Genomic DNA, 17,820 nt, shown 5'->3' with positions numbered 1-17,820 from the left:
TGTCAATTTTACTTTCTGTGCAATTACAAAATTCTGAATGAACGTGCAAATTCATGATAATAACATTGGGGACTTGCATGTCCCATCTGTGTTTTCCATCTGCTTTTTAGAAATAGCAATATGTGAAGGGCAAAGCATAGAAAGAATTCTTGTCTTCCTGATGTATTTATGCTTTGGCAAAATGTGTAGCTAATCTTTTACGTACAGAAACGGGAAGAAATATTACCTTTACTGCACACATCTATGATTTTTTTTTAAAAAAAGGTTTTTAAGACATCATAGTTACAACAAAGTAATGAATGGTTGTGTAAACAAACAGGGCATGCCAGCGAGTAAGTGGTCAATGCTCAAATGCCAAGTTGGAGAAGATGGCTGTTTACCAAAGCATTCCAAAAGCAAAATGCTATTCATGTTTGCTTAGATGTAAGCCACACTGAATTCACTATGATCTTCTAAGAGGTAAGGATATATGACTCCAGTACAAATTTCCTCCAAAGGTCTCACTAGAATAATAGAATTTAAAAGTTGTAAAGTCTTATTCCATGCTTCAAGATGGTCAATTCTCACAGTATACCAGCACTTATTGTTAGGAAGTCCTTTTGAATGCTTGGTAGAATCTTTTTTCTTAAAATTTGAATCCACTAGAAATTGTAGTTTGCTGAGGTACCAGAACTTTTTGGCACAGAAAGCCAAAGTCTTTTGATATCGAGCCATTGCAGTTAAAATTGCATCAAAGTTCATTAATTCTACAGTGTGGGTGCACTCTTAGTGGAGTGCCATGGTTGCTGTACAGCAGCCATACAGCATGATACAAAGTCTTGATAATATGAGTTTGTGACAGAAACCTTTCAGCAAAGCTGATAATAAATCAAATACCTTTTAAGTTGGTTGACACAAGAATAGGAACACAGTACAGAAGAGTGACATATTGCACCTACAATATATCATAATTCAGAAAAAAAATCTCCTAAACCCTTTCTTCAAGGTCAGTTGACAATCATGCTTTTCCCTTAGGATTTTCACCAAAATAATTTTGCCCGAATTTGACTACATTTGATGATGGATGATGGAATGTGTATTTGTTGGGATTTTTTTTATCACACAGCAGCTTTGTGATTGCAATCTCATTACCAAAGCACACTAACAGAGCTGAGCCAGGATGTTTATTTGTCTGAGGTAGAACAGAACATGGTGCCTTCCATTAATCCAACTCAAAATTGTCAAAGCCAACCACTTTATTTTGGCAACAGAGGAAGAAAACTTCATAGATATAGCTCGTCCCTTTGCTGGGAGTAAAATACAGCAGCAAAAATTAATTAACTAACAATTTATTGCCCTTCCGCGACACTTCAAACTGGTGCCTGACACAGTTGCCTCATACTGTCCTATGGAAGAGCTGGCTGCAGAAAGGGCTATTTTTTATCTGTGCCATCCCTTCCATAGTTCAGCATTGCAGTTATTTAATCCATAGTTTTACCTGGACTGGAGCGCTGGATGAGAGATGAGTCACATCTCCAATTCTGGCAGCTGCACGGGGGTCACTTGAGCTGATCAGGACAGGGGCACTAATCTCCATGGAATGCCTGTTATTCATGGCCTGGGAAGATTTGTGTGTCATGCTCAGGGCCGTGAAGGAGTGGCGCTTCTTGGCATTCTTCTTGCCGTCAACGTGCCGCTGAATGGCACTGACTGCTCCAGCATTGTTCAGGGTACAGCACTGGACCATGTTTATTGCCAGGTTAGTGTCTGCTGGCAAGGGGACATCGCTGCCAGCAGCTAGATTGGTCTTGTCCGTCTCAATAAGTTGTTTAGCTGATTCGTTGAGCTAAATGAAGAAATAAAAAGAAGAAGAGGTAAGGTGGGAATTCAGAGCTGTTAAGTCTGTATAGTCTTAGAGTTCAAATTCTTTACTCAGATTACAGCTATTACATCTTCACATTTACAAACTCTAGAAATGAATAACAGAAGCCCATCTTCCTAATACTGAACATCAAACCATTATTGTACAATGAGAAGCTTATCTTTTGTCACAATACTAAGGCATACAGCCGGCAGTAGTGCAAAAAATTGGTCAAGTATCCTGGAGTGTGTCCACTCTGCCAGGTTAGAGCGCTATGACTGCAACATTAACTGGCATGACAATACGATGTTGATATAGCAGGATCATAAAACTGTAGTTTGTAATGTGAAAGGATCCCTGTAGGTGGCATAACTATGAGTTGCCACGAAGGAAGGAAGGCATTTGACAAATAAAGCACCATAGCCAGCAGATTACTGCTGTTCAAGATTGTAAAAGGTGAAAAAGCTAGCATCAAGAAAATCTGGGACTTGGTGTTAGATTTGCAGCCATGGGACAACTCCAGTAACTGCGTGGAACAATGGTTCCCAGCTTTTTTTTTAACCAGGGACCACTTTGACCAGGGACTACTCTCCAAGATTAGTACCAAAAGGGTTACAAATCAGTTTCTGGTCAACTTTAGATTCAGTTTGGGGTGCTGATACAGAAAATTGCATTGGATAGACCATATCAGCTCTAGTTTCTGATACAGAACATATGCCATGGTCAGCGACAGGAAAGGAGTGGCAGATGGCGTCCAAGAAGTGGAAATAAAATAAAATAAAATAAAATAAAATAAAATAAAATAAAATAAATGAAGAGGAAGGAGGCTTGCGGACCAGATTTTTATCCTCATGGCCCACTGGTGGCCCATGGCCCACAGGTTAAGAACCACTGATACAGAAGGAATATACTCCTCTTATGAGCAACTGCATGAAAGTAATCCATGCAACTCTCTTATGGATAACTCAGCAAGTCAACCCATAGTGCAGAGTCTGAACAAAATTCTTTGGGATTACAATAAGAGCATATCAAACAAATGCTATAATGATGTCCAGTGCAGAATGTGGAGAACTTTCCAGCTTTCTCATTATGCCTGTAGACATGTTTGCTGGGGAATTCTGCAAAATTTAGTCCAAAAAAGGTAATGTTTCCAAGCTCTGACACTGGCAATTCAGCATTCTGCTGAGGCTCAATACTGCATCTATCAATTGTTCATTCAAAATGGAACGATGCCTATAGACACAAGGCTGACACTGTGGGTCACTGCAGATCATGGGTAACCTTTGCAATTTAGATTGTTCAATAGCTTCACAGGAACTAGATTTATACTCATGAAAACCCTTTAAAATAATGATGGAGGATCTTCCAGACTCTGATACTGAACAGACACATTTCATAAGAAGACTCTAGTAATTATATGTAGATGGAAGTACTGAATAGTAACTCTCCAAGCAAGCCACAGTCAGCTTTATTAGAGCCCATTGAACATTCTGTTTTGGCAAAAAAGTGAAAAAACGAAACTATGGATTTTTCCACCAGAGATTTATTGTGGTCCCTATGTGCTCCTTTGCTTTGTTTGGGAGCTATTTTTTGGCTTGGGGTGTTTGTATCATGCTTTGTCTTGCCATAAAATTTGTGGTTGTCATAATTTTAAACAAAAGTGAACATTGATTTTACCCAAAGTCTCAATTTTCTTAGAAGATGTGTTATGACTGCATCTACATTAACAATATCTGAGGCAGGGGATAAAGAAAATTTATGTGTGTAATTTACTATTTCCTTTTTCATAAGTGAAACCTTCTAAAATAGGCAGTGAAAAACCTAATATTTACAAATACAAAAATTCAAATCCTTCAGCTTTGTTTTAGCAGAAGAGAGAGGAAAAATCATATAGCTGGCATCAGAATAAATATAAATATAAAAACATCTGAATATAAGAAAGAAAACAAAGCATTCCTTCATGATCCAACTCAATTAGGAAATGAAAAAATTGAGACTTGGCACGTCCAAAAAAGGATTCAGCAGTGCCATGTTGAGAAATTTTGCCTTCCAAAAAAGTGGATTATATGTAGAGACTTCATATAAGTTTATTCAAACTCTGCTTTAAAAATGTACCCAGAAATGAAATAGGAATGGGAGTAAATCTTAATTAAGTAAAACAGTTTTGATTAGCCACTCATAACATTGCAGTACACAAGAAAAGTGCTTAAAAATGAAAATAATTAGAATTGCACGCTAATATATGGTTGCCCAGTGGGAGACAAAGGTAATCCGGAAAGTAGAAAATGACATTGATTTTCATATGTCCACAGTATTCATATTTTAGCACATAAGTGCTTCTTTATGCTGCATTATTCCATTTGAATCACTCCAGTCAGTCTTGTGAATTTATTGTTGATGTTCTCTATCACAGCTTTGCTGCATTTAAACTTCAAGTGTGTAATTTGCACTGGATTTTTGTCCACCTTGATGGCAAGTTTGATTGGGGGGGGGGGGGACTGAGTCTGAGTGAAAGAGGGTCTACCTTATCAAACCTTTTGTATTGTTACCCCAATACCTCCATGCATATGGGATACATTGAGCATGGTGATCAGATCATGATATGAATAAACATAACAGTTTAAATAATGTACCAATAAGGCCTTCTCGTGGACCACCATGAGAATTTCGGGGGGGGGGGGCTGAAGCCCCCCCCCAAGGCACCCTCCCCCCCCGGCTACATGCCTGGTGTCAGGAGTGACTTGAGAAACTGCAAGTTGCTTCTGATGTGAGAGAATTGGCTATCTGCAAGGACGTTGCCCAGGTGGTGCCCGGATGTTTTCCCATCCTGTGGGAGGCTTCTCTCATGTCTCCGCATGAGAAGCTGGAGTTGACAAACAGAAGCTCACCCCACTCCCCGGATTCGAACTATTGACCTTCAGTCAGCAGTCCTGCCGACACAAGGGTTTAACCCATTGCGCCACCGGTGATGTGATAACATTCTTAGTTGTCAAAGCTTTCAAGAGTTTCAGTGGTCCGCTTTTGCCACTTTCCTCTGCTTGGCCTCTGCTGCTTTCTTCTTATAGCTTACCCTTCTTGAAATACTCTGACTGTTCTAGCTTGCACCAGAGTCCCAGGTAAGGCATGTCACTGAACTAAAGAAACCCATGAAAGTAGAATGAGAGGAAGAAGCCCAGGAAGAGAAATCTTGCCTGATGCTCCTAAACAATTTCTATAATTCTTATGGCTCTCATTCACTACTAAGGAACAAGACAAGAAAGTCTCAAGCATGTGGCAGAAAGCAGAAAGCAGAAGATAATCTGAGGCCACAGAGAGGAATGTTGTTATTTAGATGGGTGAGAATTGCATCCTTTATTAACAAATACTTGCACTGTTTTATAAAAGTTCTATACCAGACTTCCACTTTGGACATTATAACAACTGGTTTTATTTTTTTAAATATTTTTAAAAGACAGAAACTAATATGTACACAACAATGAAGTTGCTGAAATGAGCATATTCATGTGATACCTCACTCATGAGGTCAGGGAATGAACTTGAGCAATGCAACAAAAGAAAGGAGAATGACTTCTTCAGCCTTTTTAAAAGAAACATTTATTATTCAAGATGCTTTAAACAAGAATTCCTTGATCTGATGCCATTTTGGATTTCAACATCCATGATAATCTTTTATACCAACAGGACCAATGGGAACATGATCCAATGTATGTGGGGCACCAGGTTGTGTATGGCGGCTCTATGGCACTGTAATCTTTACTGTAGGGTTGGGGAAGATTTGCTTCCCCATATGTTTTGATTTTTAAATCTCACATCCCCTTACTATTAGTTGTGCTGTGTAAGAACTTTAGGAGTTTTAAATTAAAATATTAGAAGGATCAAAATACCCATACTGGGAGATCCCAACCTTTTTGGCTGTCCAATTGCTGATAGCCTTATAAATTCTTTTTTAAAAATAAATATTACCAAGCAATGAGAGCTGGAGAAAAGTTCTATGGGTACTGCAGACTTCTAAAAAAATGATAAATGGGTCCCAGAGCAAGCCAAGCCTGAATTTTCCCTAGAAACCACAATAACTAAACTGAGACTGTTGTATATTGGACATAATGTGATAAGACATGATTACTAGTAAGTGGAAACACAATAATGCTTGGTAAAGTAGAAGGCAATAAGAAAAGAGAAATATTGCATTCCAAGCAGCAGACTCAGGGTGTAAAATTTAATTCTATGGCTCAATGCTATGGAATCATGAGAGTTGTAGTTTTACAGGTCTTTAGCTTTCATACAAATTTCTCAGCATTGAGCCATGACAGTCAAAGTGGTGTCAAGCTGCATTCATTCTACAGTATATATGCACTGTCTGTCAAAAGAGTCTTGTCCCTGAGTCTGGAAGACCTTAGCAGTGCTGTTGATAACAGGGTGGTTTGGAGGTCTCTCATTCTGAGAGTCAACGTAAGTTCAAGTCAATGAAACTTCTCCATTAACTGCCCTTTGAAATTAAAAACAACACCTTTGAAGTAAAAACAAAAGGGCAGCTCATGTCAGATGATATCATACATTTTGTCTATTCCAGCATTTTGTTCACTAGATGGCCAACTACGAACATCCCTTATTCACATGTCTCATTGGCCTCCCTTATTCAATGAAGCAAATTGGACACTGCTCCATAACAGAAAGGTTACAATACATGAGTTAAGAGGGGACAAAATAATACATAATATAAAACTAGGTTGCCCTATCTCCCTGGGGGATATTGCCAAAACTGAATGGAGCTGTGGCAATAACACATGCTTTATGTATGATGTTAAAATAAAACGTAATATTTTTGAATGTGAATTATTTTTCCTTACTATTTTATCTTACCTTCCATGTTGAATTTCCAGTTCAGTAAAGAAAATGTGCTAGCATAGTGATTTGAATGTTGGACCAGACTCTGGGATAGCAGGGTTCAGATCTCAGCTCAGACCCGGAAACCCACTGGTTGACCTTAGGCAATTACAGTCTTTCAGTTGAAGAATAAGGCAATGACAAATCTCCACTGAATAAATCTTGCCAAGAAAACCTTGTGATAGGGTCACCATAAGTCAAGTTCAGTTGAAGAAATAACATAATAAATGATAAACAACTTCAACAAAGAACTTGTTTGTTTTGAGATTGTCTCTGGATCTGAACTCTGGACTTCTGAACTTCCATATATTGAATACCAACCATTATGAGGTTGTACAATATAATAAGAATGCTCTTGTGTTATTTCTTACTGTCTCTGTAGCAACAGCACTACATGATGAAAATCTGAGGTTGTGATTAATTGAAAATGAATATGGAACTTTAGCAGAAATATCATGTTTATTTAATGTCCTCAAAGGACGGAGAAAATAATAATTAAAACTGACATTTCAGTGAGAGAAGCTGCATTGTCTCTTAATACTTAAGTGCTCATTTTACAGGAGTGTAAACCAATATTTTAACTACTGATACTTCTTGATAGTGACCTCATAAGAAAAACAATAATTACCATGCCCAGGTCTGAAAATTTGGAAACTTGGTAAATCTCTCTACAACTTTCTGTCTTCATTCTCCTTTCCATAGAAATAATAAGGTCTCAGAAAGAAGACTCCTTCATTTGTTTGTTTGCTTGCAGCTAAGCATAGCAAAAATAGCCAAGACATAGAAATCCAAAAAGCATTTCTGATAAATCCCTTATTGAGGTTGCCTCACAGTTCCAACTGTTGGCTACTATGACTATCCTGCCCTGGATCAAGTACTCAGTACTCAGGCCTCAAGTACTCAAGCCTCAAGATGACCTGGACAAGTGGCAAAACACGATGAGTTTTACTTGTGAATTATTAAAATAAAACATCCAGAAAACAGATTGAGTTTATTACAATTTATTACATTACAAATAAAATAAAATATTTAGTCTTATGTCAGTTCCACCCATGCAGTATGTAATAACTCTTCTATTTCAACCCAAGTAACACTTCTCCTTTGGATTCCTTCCACATTCTCAGATTCCAAAGTTCTATTCAGTTCTTTGTCCTTTTAACTAACCTGCACACTCTCTTTCTAATTCCCCATTTCTGTTTCACTCTGCCTCCATTTCTCTCTTTAGCAGGCAAGCTTCTGGGTTATATCATTTCCCCTACAACCCCCACTTTGAAGCATTACAAGAGCAATGGTTGGCAGGCTCTAACCAGGTTTGCTCAATTTCCAACTTCACAACATCCATAGGAAAAGGCGCATTAAGTTGTTGATAGAAACATCCTGTCCACAAGACAAATATCAGATAGAAGCCCACAGAAGTGATGGGCAGCAGAGGTGCTAATGACTACTGGACAAATCCCCAGTGTTGGTTCACACATTGGGCCCGTTCCATTTTAATCATAGGTTCTGAAGAGACTCTCAATAGAGGTGATAATCTATTTCCAGTAATCTACAGCAGACTGGATGCCTAGGATTAAAATCAAATGTGAATCCCTTTAACAGCCCATACTCTAGGATTTATGCTGTAGTCCTGCAGAAAGGCTAGAACAAGGTTGTGATGTGCTTCATTTGTTTGTCATAGCAATAGCATTATGCTTTTTCAATTTTGAATATTACAGGAAATCCCCAAGTTACAAACAAGGTAAGTTCTGTAGGTTTGTTCTTAAATTGAATTTGAGAATCAGAACAGGTACATTTTAAGAGTAACTCCACCCCTATCTATCTATCTATCTATCTATCTATCTATCTATCTATCTATCTATCTATCTCCCTTCACTATGCTGTCCAAAACACACACACACACACAAACAAACACACACACACACACAACAAAACCTTTGTTTGTGTGTCACAAACTTCATTAAACATGTGGAGGATGAAGTTTTTCTTGCCAGGATAAAGTTTTCACCCTCTAGTCAACTGTTGTCATGTTTTTAAGATACAACCAATCAGGAACTGACATGTATAACCCAGGAACAAACCCAGATAAAAATCCTATGTTTTCCAAATGCAAGGACAAACAGACATTCCAAGATCTGCATTTTCAGGCCAGAACCGGGATATTCCCGCGCCTGAAAATCTCGCATTTTTTGCCGTTTTTAGCTATTCTCCCCACATTTTGAGGGAACAGCGTTTGGCCACCCTCCATTTTGCAGTGGGAGCTCCTAGGATAAAGGTACTGTCTGGATGGGCTCTTAGAAATAACAGATTTTACTCACTGAAGGATCATCTACTCACTACATACGGACATTTTATCACCACAGTAGGGTTCCAAAACAACACAGCAGTGTTAATATATTACGAATGCTGGAAAAATACCCATATTTAAGTTGATAGTTTGCTAATAGCATATACTAACTGACAAACAGTGAATCAGAAGGAATGAAAAATATCAAGTTCTTGTGAGAGGTAGGAGCCTTCTTGCTTTGGAAAAGAGAATGTGACAACCTCCAACTAATGGACAGAAATAGAAAAATAGACTGCAATTTGAATTTGTGAAGACAGAGACAAAACAAATGTGGCTGAAGGGGAATTATCATTCAGGTGCGGTGATTCAGTTTATATATCTGAGGCAGAGCTGGTAGATTTATTGGCTGCTAGAGCAGTGTTTGTTTACTCCAATACGCTCTACAAAACAAATATTGCAAAGGTATCGTAAGCATGCAGTGTTCTCTCATTCGAAGGAAACCATACCCAGTAATATTATTCACTTATAAGCATGACAAAATCCACAGTAGTGAGATAGAATCCTAAATAAAAACAAATCACATTTTTGCTCAAAGACTACATAGCAAAAGGAGTGTAAAATTATGTTTCCACATGTAAGCACTTAAATGTGGTTGAGCAATACTTTGTGCAGACGGAAATGGAGTTAAAAGAATTCCACTTGGCAGTTATTAAAAATGTCATTCTGCAATGCCCTACCCTACAGCCAAGATGTTTTAAGTGTCTAGTTTATAGTGTTTGTTTATATAGCCCCCCCTCTCCCTCCCCCTCTCTCTGTAGTGTCTTTAAGTATGTGCCCGTCAATGTATGGTGATCCCAATAAATTTCATAGGGCTTTTGCAGGCAAGGAATAACTAGAGATGGTTTTGCTAATTCCTTTCTCTGAAATATAGACCACAGGACCTGACGATTCCCTTATAACAGTCCCAGCTAAATTAGACTAGTGAATTAATGGGAACTTCCACAATAAACATAGTAATGTAAGTTTGGTTGTTTCCATGGATTTAACCTAAGTTTTACATGTACATTGTTTCATTGTTGGGGGGAAACTGGTAACTATTTATTTATCATATCAGGAGAGAACCAAGGGTACAATTGTGTTGTATTTAAGAAAACACGAAGTTTAAAACACTTGGCACTTGGAGTGCCTCTGGTGTTGCTATAAGAAAGTCCTCCATTGTGCATGTGGCAGGGCTCAGGCTGCATTGTAATAGGTGGTCTGTGGTTTGTTCTTCTCCACACACACATATTGTGGACTCCACTGTGTGGCCCCATTTCTTAAGGGAATCTCTCATTATTTATTTTATTGGTGTTTTTATATTGTTGGAAGCCGCCCTAAGAATAGGATGGGATACAGATGTTCTAAATAAATAAAATATCAGCCATGGATTGAGGTGCTGGGCTTTAGCCTGCCACTTTTGGACTCTCGCTTGCTGAGACGTTCCTGAAAGTATCTCTGTAGATCTTAGAAAACTATATATTGACTTAAGGCATTGGCATGCTGGCTGATATCCAAACAGGGCATGGGCCAGATATGTCAGTGCCTTGGTCCTTTCATTATTGGCTGCTACTTCCCGGCGGATGTCAGGTGGTGCAATACCGGCTAGACAGTGTAATTTCTCCAGTGGTGTAGGGCACAGACAGCCTGTGATAATGCGGCATATCTCCATAAGAGCCACATCCACTGTTTTAGCATGTTGAAATGTGTTCCACACTGGGCATGCGTACTCAGCAGCAGAGTAGCAAAGCGCAAGGGCAGGTGTCTTCACTGAATCTGGTTGTGATCCCCAGGTTGTGTCAGTTGGCTTTTGTATGATATTATTTCTAGTGCCTACTTTTTATTGATATTCAAACAGTGATTCTTGTAGGTCAGAGCATGGTCCAGGGTAACTACCAGGTATGTGGGTGTGCTTCAATGCTCCAGTGGGATTCCTTCCCAGGTAATCCTCAGAGCTCAGGATGCTTGTCTGTTCTTAAGGTAAAAAGCACACATCTCCAGAAGTGACCAGAAACTGGTAACTAACTGATTAAGTATTTTCTTTTCCTTATGAGGGGGGAGTAAAGCTTCAATTACTGATTTCATTTGGTGATTTTTCATGCTCATGCCTTCATACCAAAATAATGCTGTAGTTAGCAAAATATCATGTGGATAGATAGATATGTTAACTAAAGAGTGTAGTTATTCATAGAAATCTCAATAGTGTTTTGCTTGCTAATACTAAACAGGCTAGCATTGATGTTATATTTGATGGAAAATAACCTTTAGCAAGGTATGAAAAAAGGATGGTGCAGCCTAGAAAGCAGTAAACTGTCAATTTAAGTGTTTGGATTCTTCATAAATTGTGAGTGGGAAAAGAGAGAGAGGTAATTCTAGAGAAAAAGGATGACACTGAAGCAATCCAGTAAGCACAATGAGCGTTAGACCTCTTGACCTTTACAAAAAATGCCACATTCTGTGCTGCACAATAACCTGTTCTGAGACTGAATCATGACGTGGAGCTCAAAAACACGGTGGTCATCTGTTCATGTAAAAATTCCACTAGAAAGTAGAAACTCCTTCCAGGGGCCCTAATTTTTTTTATTCCTACATTTGTTTTGCTTAGTGCTCAGATCCACTGTAAAGTCAATGAAGTGAGAAGAAGAATAGTGGTGTGCTGGCGACTATTGTACAACATTCTGGCTGAATATATATTAGCAGAAACCATACAAAAGATTCCAGGGAAACCAGCTATTACAAAGCGCATCAGATATTGCCAGTGTGATTTAACATCCAACCTTGTAAAGAGTCTGTAGTGCATAAAACTAATCCAATTTCATTTGAGCAATTGTGAAGATGTGCAACTCATGCATGTGCAAGGTTTAAGGGAAATGACTTGGCAAACGTATATGTGGCTTAAGAATTATGCTTGTTTTCCTTTTGGAAACTGTTTTGCAGGCCAAGAATATTTCTGCGTATAAGAAACTGCACAACTTATATCCAAATGCATCTTAAAAATTGAATCTATATATCATTCTAGTTATCCGGTCATTTTTAAAAATAATGTCCACTGGAACATAGATACATGCGCACATCTTTCCCACTACCAGCAAACTCCCTAATCATTCCCATAAAGAAAACAAATCCATATGCACATTCCTTCATGAATATGGTTCTGTTCCTTAAATGAAAAAGGTGGGAGTGGGAGGACAAAGGGTGGAGGGGGACAGAAAGCAGCATGTCTCAACATTGGGAAGAGATCTAAAACCCACCTCTGCTGCCAGAAAGGAGATTAACCAAATCTCCCGATATCTATCTGTCATATGGCTCCACTCCATGGTATATACCCTATGGGGATACAGCATCTGTTTTATTCTTACATGTCATTCTGAACTTTTAAAAATTGGCTTCCAAGCTATTTGGACAAATGAGGCTCCAGTGGATGTTCTACTAATGATGAAGATTGTTATGAAAAATGAAGCATTACACAATGGTGCTCAGCACTGTTCTTCGTATTGTTATGCAGTTGCTAATTTAAGGCTGGTTGGGGATCAACAGGCACAGAGCACATTTTTCTCGCAATGGTTCATCCACCCTGGAAAAGAGCCTCCTGCATTTCTAGCTACAATTCAGAAACGATTTACTTTGTGGAGACTTCAAGCAGCAGGTGGCTGCTTACACAAGCTTACAGACTACATTTCAGTAAAGAGTTAAGTACAGCCAATGACTTTAAGTGTGCTTAACATCCTGTCAGATTATGGCAATGGATCAACATGAAAAGAGCCTTTGCTAGCAAGTATGTAACATGCAGCATTTTGACAACCAAGGTGTACCACTCCTTACTTCCTCTGCTTTAAAGAGTGTATAAAATGTACCTATGCCCCCATCGATAGAGATACAATCATCTCTCCACATTCACTGTTGTTAGGGGCACATGATATCCCTGAAAATGAAAAACTGAAAATAAAAAAATAGCTAGGGATTTTTAACCAGAAAGAACACCTCTTTAGAAATTTCTAGGTCTTCTAGCATAGCAGCACATTGGAGATTGCTGGAAAGATGTTCTCTCTAGGATGCCAGGAGGAAATTGACCACAGGAGCCACACTGGAGGACCTTGAGATTCCTAGAAAGAGCATTTCAAATCAAATATGCGAATAATCAAACCCACAAGAGTCAAAACTGCAAATGTGGAGGGACCACTATAGAAGTGCTACTAGTCCAGTTCTCCAAAGTTCATATTTCTGTATCCCAACAGTGTTGAAATTACCCATGATTTTTTGTAGAGATGCTGGCTGAAACATTATTTTTCCTCTTCAGTTATTTTTGGCAACAGATATGCAGCATAAATTTACATATTACATTTTATTTTTAAATGAAATAAGTGTTTTTATTTACTAGCAATGCTATTTCTAATATACATGACAGCCAAAAAGGAATGAGGTGCCTTAGAGTAATATGTGCTTAGGACAGCATGCCATCATGAGATTGCAAAATGAAAATAAATGAAACAAGCATGCATTAATCCCAGGGCAGTGAACTGGGAAATTCTTCTTTCCTGAGCAACTATAGTATTTGTGTAGGAAATAGTACAGTTATATTGTATCTGAGCCAGGAATCTTTGGAATAAGGAATTCCTCCATGTTTATCAGAAACTGTATGTGCTCTGAATGCAAAATATTTGAAAGATACCTTTAATTCCAAATTTGACAGCTTGAAGACATTTGGTAGGTGGGTGGGGAGGTGGAGTGGAATCTTTGAGCAGATTGCTCAATCCCTTCACCTCAGAACTCAACATCAAAACACATCCTGGCTTTTCCTCAACCGTGATTTGCTGACAGGCATCACAATCTAGCAGTGTTAAAGGCTCCATGACAGAGCTCGGTGATATATGTCTTGGATTTTGATTTACTGGGTTATTCTGCCAGAATGTCTGTTTTGAATGGCAAGTCCTAGCAGCAGCCAGAATATGCAATTTGGCAGTTTTTAGCTCAGAGCTTCTTGATAGTTGGGAGCACAGTGGAGCAGAGAAGGCTATGGTAACTTCCCTCTCACATAATTTCCAAAAAAGTAGGGTTCAACTTTTATGAGTTGTACTGTTTTGTTGAGTGCCTCCAATTGTTGCCAACCCTAAGGTGAACCAATCATCAGGTCTTCTGGTGCTAAGAGTGTGTGACTTGGCCAAGATCATCCAATGGATTTCCATAGGTGAGTGGGAAAACAAACACTGGTTTCTAGGGTAGCCCAAGGCTCAAACTACTGCATCCCAATATATGCTTAAGACTGACCCACAAGCTGCAGGCAATGAACATCTCAGCTCCCACTCTATGGATGTCTGGTGTTGCTCTGTTTCATATTTCTACTTAAGACATTTTAAAACAGCACTTATAAGATTTCCTGAAGGAACTGTAGTAGTTGCCTTATGCTATTTCAGCAAGATTAAGGTTTTGGTGTTAATATATAAAGCCCTCAAACAATTTGGGACTATGGTATATGAACAAGAAGATTCATAGATTCATCTTGAATCCACTGCTGCCTGCATCTACGATGTTTGCTAATTTCTGGTATGCATCATAGTTTTTAAAGTGTTAAATCAGCTTGCCCCACTTGGGGCAAAGTTGTGAATACTCCAGAGTTTGCTCAAACCTCAGGAGTATCCTTCAGTTTCAGAGGAGAGTGGACAGTGGGACTGGGTCAATTCAGATGTTCCACTGTCCAAACAGGACATTGGTGCCATTATCTTTGCCTGTACATATTAGAGAGGAGGAAAGCGTCAGGGGAGGGGGAGAAAAAGAACAGTTAGTTTTGAGTGCTGAATAGTTGGTGATACTTTATTCCAACTTCCTTTAGGTTTTTTTTGGTCAGAAGCGACTTGAGAAACTGCAACTCGCTTCTGGTGTGAGAGGATTGGCTGTCTACAAGGACATTGCCCAGGGAACGCCCAGAAGTTTTTGATGTTTTACCATCCTTGTGGGAGGCTTCTTTCATGTCCCCGAAGGGGGAGCTGGAGCTGACAGAGGGAGCTCAACTTGCTCTCCTTGGATTTGAACCGCTGACCTGTCAGTCAGCGGTCCTGTTGGCACAAGGGTTTTAACCCATTGTGCCACTGGGGACTCCACTTCCTTTAGTCCTAGGTAGGCATGGTTCAGCATTCACTAACATAACTGAGACAGAAGGCTAGCTTGTATAGCATATACAACTCTGTTCTTTATAAAAGGGGAAGAGATAGAGGAGTACCAACTGGGAGGCTGCCATTTCTACCTCCTAATATTAGGAGCTCAAGGTAGTAATTTCACCATACCTAATGGCAGGGCTGACTGTAGTGAACATTGGCTTTGTTTGTTGTGTGTCTTCCAGTCACTTCTGACTTATGGCAACCCTAAGGTAAACCTATCACAGTTTTATTGGCAATATTTGGGTTCAGGTGTGTTCAGATGTGACTTGTCATTGCCCTTCTCTGAGGCTAGGAGGATATGACATGCCCAATGTTTCACAGTTGGTTTCCATGGTTGAGTGGGGACTCAAACATCTCCCAGAGTCCTAGTCCAGCATTCAAATCACTATCCCACATTGGATCTTTGTGAAGAACATACACATTCAAAACCTTGGGTGCCACCAAAGATGCAGACCTTACAATTATGAAAGTATTTAGTAGAAAGTGACAAAAAGAGTTAGGATGGGTAGAAGACTGTATGGCCTCACTTCAAAGAATGCCTTTGACTGCCCGTTCCTCTCAAAATTCCTTTATAGTAATTAGTTCATTCCTCATGTATTGACTGAATATGAATATAACAACTAGGAGAATTCCCACTGTGCATCATTTAATCAGATAAACTGCCTACATCTAACATAACAAGAAAAAACATCACCAGCCATTAAGTTTCCATAAGCAATCAATATTTCAACAACAGTTACTAAATCTTCATTTTAAAATTACAGCTCTTGTCAGTAGAGAAATGTATATTCGGAGTGCTTAAGTTAATATTGAGGACTGCTGTGGTTAAGGATCAAAAGGCTGGGATGCTATTTTTGAGTTTCTTAATGGGGGTTTTGACATTAGAAAGAATTTACTTTGAGGGGGATTAGGTGACCATGAGACCTCATTTTGTTATAACAGCCATAAAACAGGAGCAACTGAAGTTTATCCACTGAGGCTCTGCAAGTGTTGAGGTCAGAAGCAGGGCTATAATTAAGAGGTCTTAGAACCATCCTGTGTTTTTGAGTCAGCAGAACAAGCCAGTGCCAGATGAGGTTTCAAAAATGAATTTCCATAAGCATTCACGCTTTGTTAGGGACACACAAAAAAATGAAATATCAAGTAATGAAAATTCTAAGCTGAACTTAAACAACTATTTTGTATTGTTGAAATACTCAATAAGGGATGGTTGGTAAAGACAGATAATTGCAAGGAACCTCAGGGTCATCTATTCTATAATGAGTGCAAATCAAACTTCAGATCCAAGATTTGGTGTGATGTGTGTCTCCTATTTCCCATTAACATGAAACGAGATTAAGCTAAACACTTTTAGCAGAACTCAGTGTCCTTTATCTAGAGAAAAGGCATATGTGGCAATGACATTTGGAGGCTTCCAGGTGACAGAACTCCAGACTTTCATCTTCTGATGCAGGCTTAGTGGTACCCTATGTATGCTTTACAATTTAGTCCACAGCAAAGACATCACAGTTGAGTTCCTGCATTGAGAGGTGTATTTGCAATAGCGTAGTTTTATCTCCATAGCTACATCTCCCTATAGCTAAATTTTAAGGGGTGTAATTCCCAACAGAGCAATTCTCAAGCAAGTGGGGAAATGAGCAGTGGCATATCCAGTCTTCTCCCAGTAGTAGGATGCACTGTGTTAAAGAATGGTGACAAGATCCTATAGAATCCCCAATACTGCTTGGCTCAGCTTGCCCCATTACTAGGAGAGGGCTATATAGATCACTGGTCACAATGCTGTTTCCTGGCATCCAGAATTGTTTTTTTTGGGGGGGGGAGCGGGCTGTATGGTGTAAAATGTTGGCTTTTGCAGACACATCTGGTCATTGTTAGGGCGGACTGACCATAAAGGTGAATTATTGCAATTAGGATGTCATAAGTCAGGCAGATGATATTGTAATTTCTCAACAGGATGCCAAGGTTCATTTCATCATTCTAAATTCAGAGGCACCAAAAGAGCATTACACATCATTGCCTCTCAAGAAAGGGCTGAATTGGATGGCCCTTGTAGCCTTTTTCAGCTCTATAAATTCTATGAATCCAACATAAGGCAGCACGGGCTTACCTCCACATAAAGAATAGGGAATATTCCAATTTTATCTCCCAGCATTCCTTCTGCCCAATTATCATCTACTCTCCTGATGACAGTCAAAATTTCATCCTAAAAAGAAGTGAACAAATGAAGAAATTATAACACACTACATGCAAAAAATAAAACAAGCATATCTTACTGTTTCCTGTTTTTATGAGGAGTGAAAACTATTGATTTCTTGGAAAGGCAATCTGTAACCACCCACACAGCAAAACAAAAGAAATCACTCTCAGTAGCACTCTGGTATTTTTGCCAGATGAAAAGACAGTAGCAATACTTTCCAACCTACTTTCCAATTTCTAAAGCAATGGGAAGACTACAGATGTATTACATAACTCTGTTCAGCCACAACAAAATGGGAATCTGAATTCTTATTGGCTGATCCAGGAGAGTTGGACTATAGCTCCCATCATGCTTAGCCAGCATGGTCACTGAATTAGCTTGGCTGTGGACATTGTTGTGCTCCAACATAGTTGTGTGTTGCCACGTT

At 39.1% G+C, this 17,820-nt stretch overlaps 1 protein-coding gene across 2 annotated transcripts in view; it reads right to left on the bottom strand.

Moving 5' to 3' along the window:
- The window catches only part of SH3RF3 (SH3 domain containing ring finger 3), a 304,138-nt gene that overhangs the window by 58,528 nt on the left and 227,790 nt on the right, over window positions 1-17,820 (bottom strand). Inside the window, exons 3-4 of one of the 2 annotated variants that reach the window (XM_060769684.2) lie at window positions 17,304-17,399; window positions 1,478-1,825 (exon numbers count right to left, since the gene is read on the bottom strand). In XM_060769684.2, coding sequence (XP_060625667.2) covers window positions 1,478-1,825; window positions 17,304-17,399 — 444 coding nt within the window. The remainder of the gene's footprint in view (window positions 1-1,477; window positions 1,826-17,303; window positions 17,400-17,820) is intronic. The other variant, XM_060769685.2, reaches the window with a different exon arrangement.

The sequence above is a fragment of the Anolis sagrei genome, chromosome 3 (genome assembly GCF_037176765.1).
Source record: "Anolis sagrei isolate rAnoSag1 chromosome 3, rAnoSag1.mat, whole genome shotgun sequence".
NCBI lineage: Eukaryota > Metazoa > Chordata > Lepidosauria > Squamata > Dactyloidae > Anolis > Anolis sagrei.
Note: the sequence above shows the minus strand (reverse complement) of the source record. Positions and strands in the feature narration are given on the sequence as shown.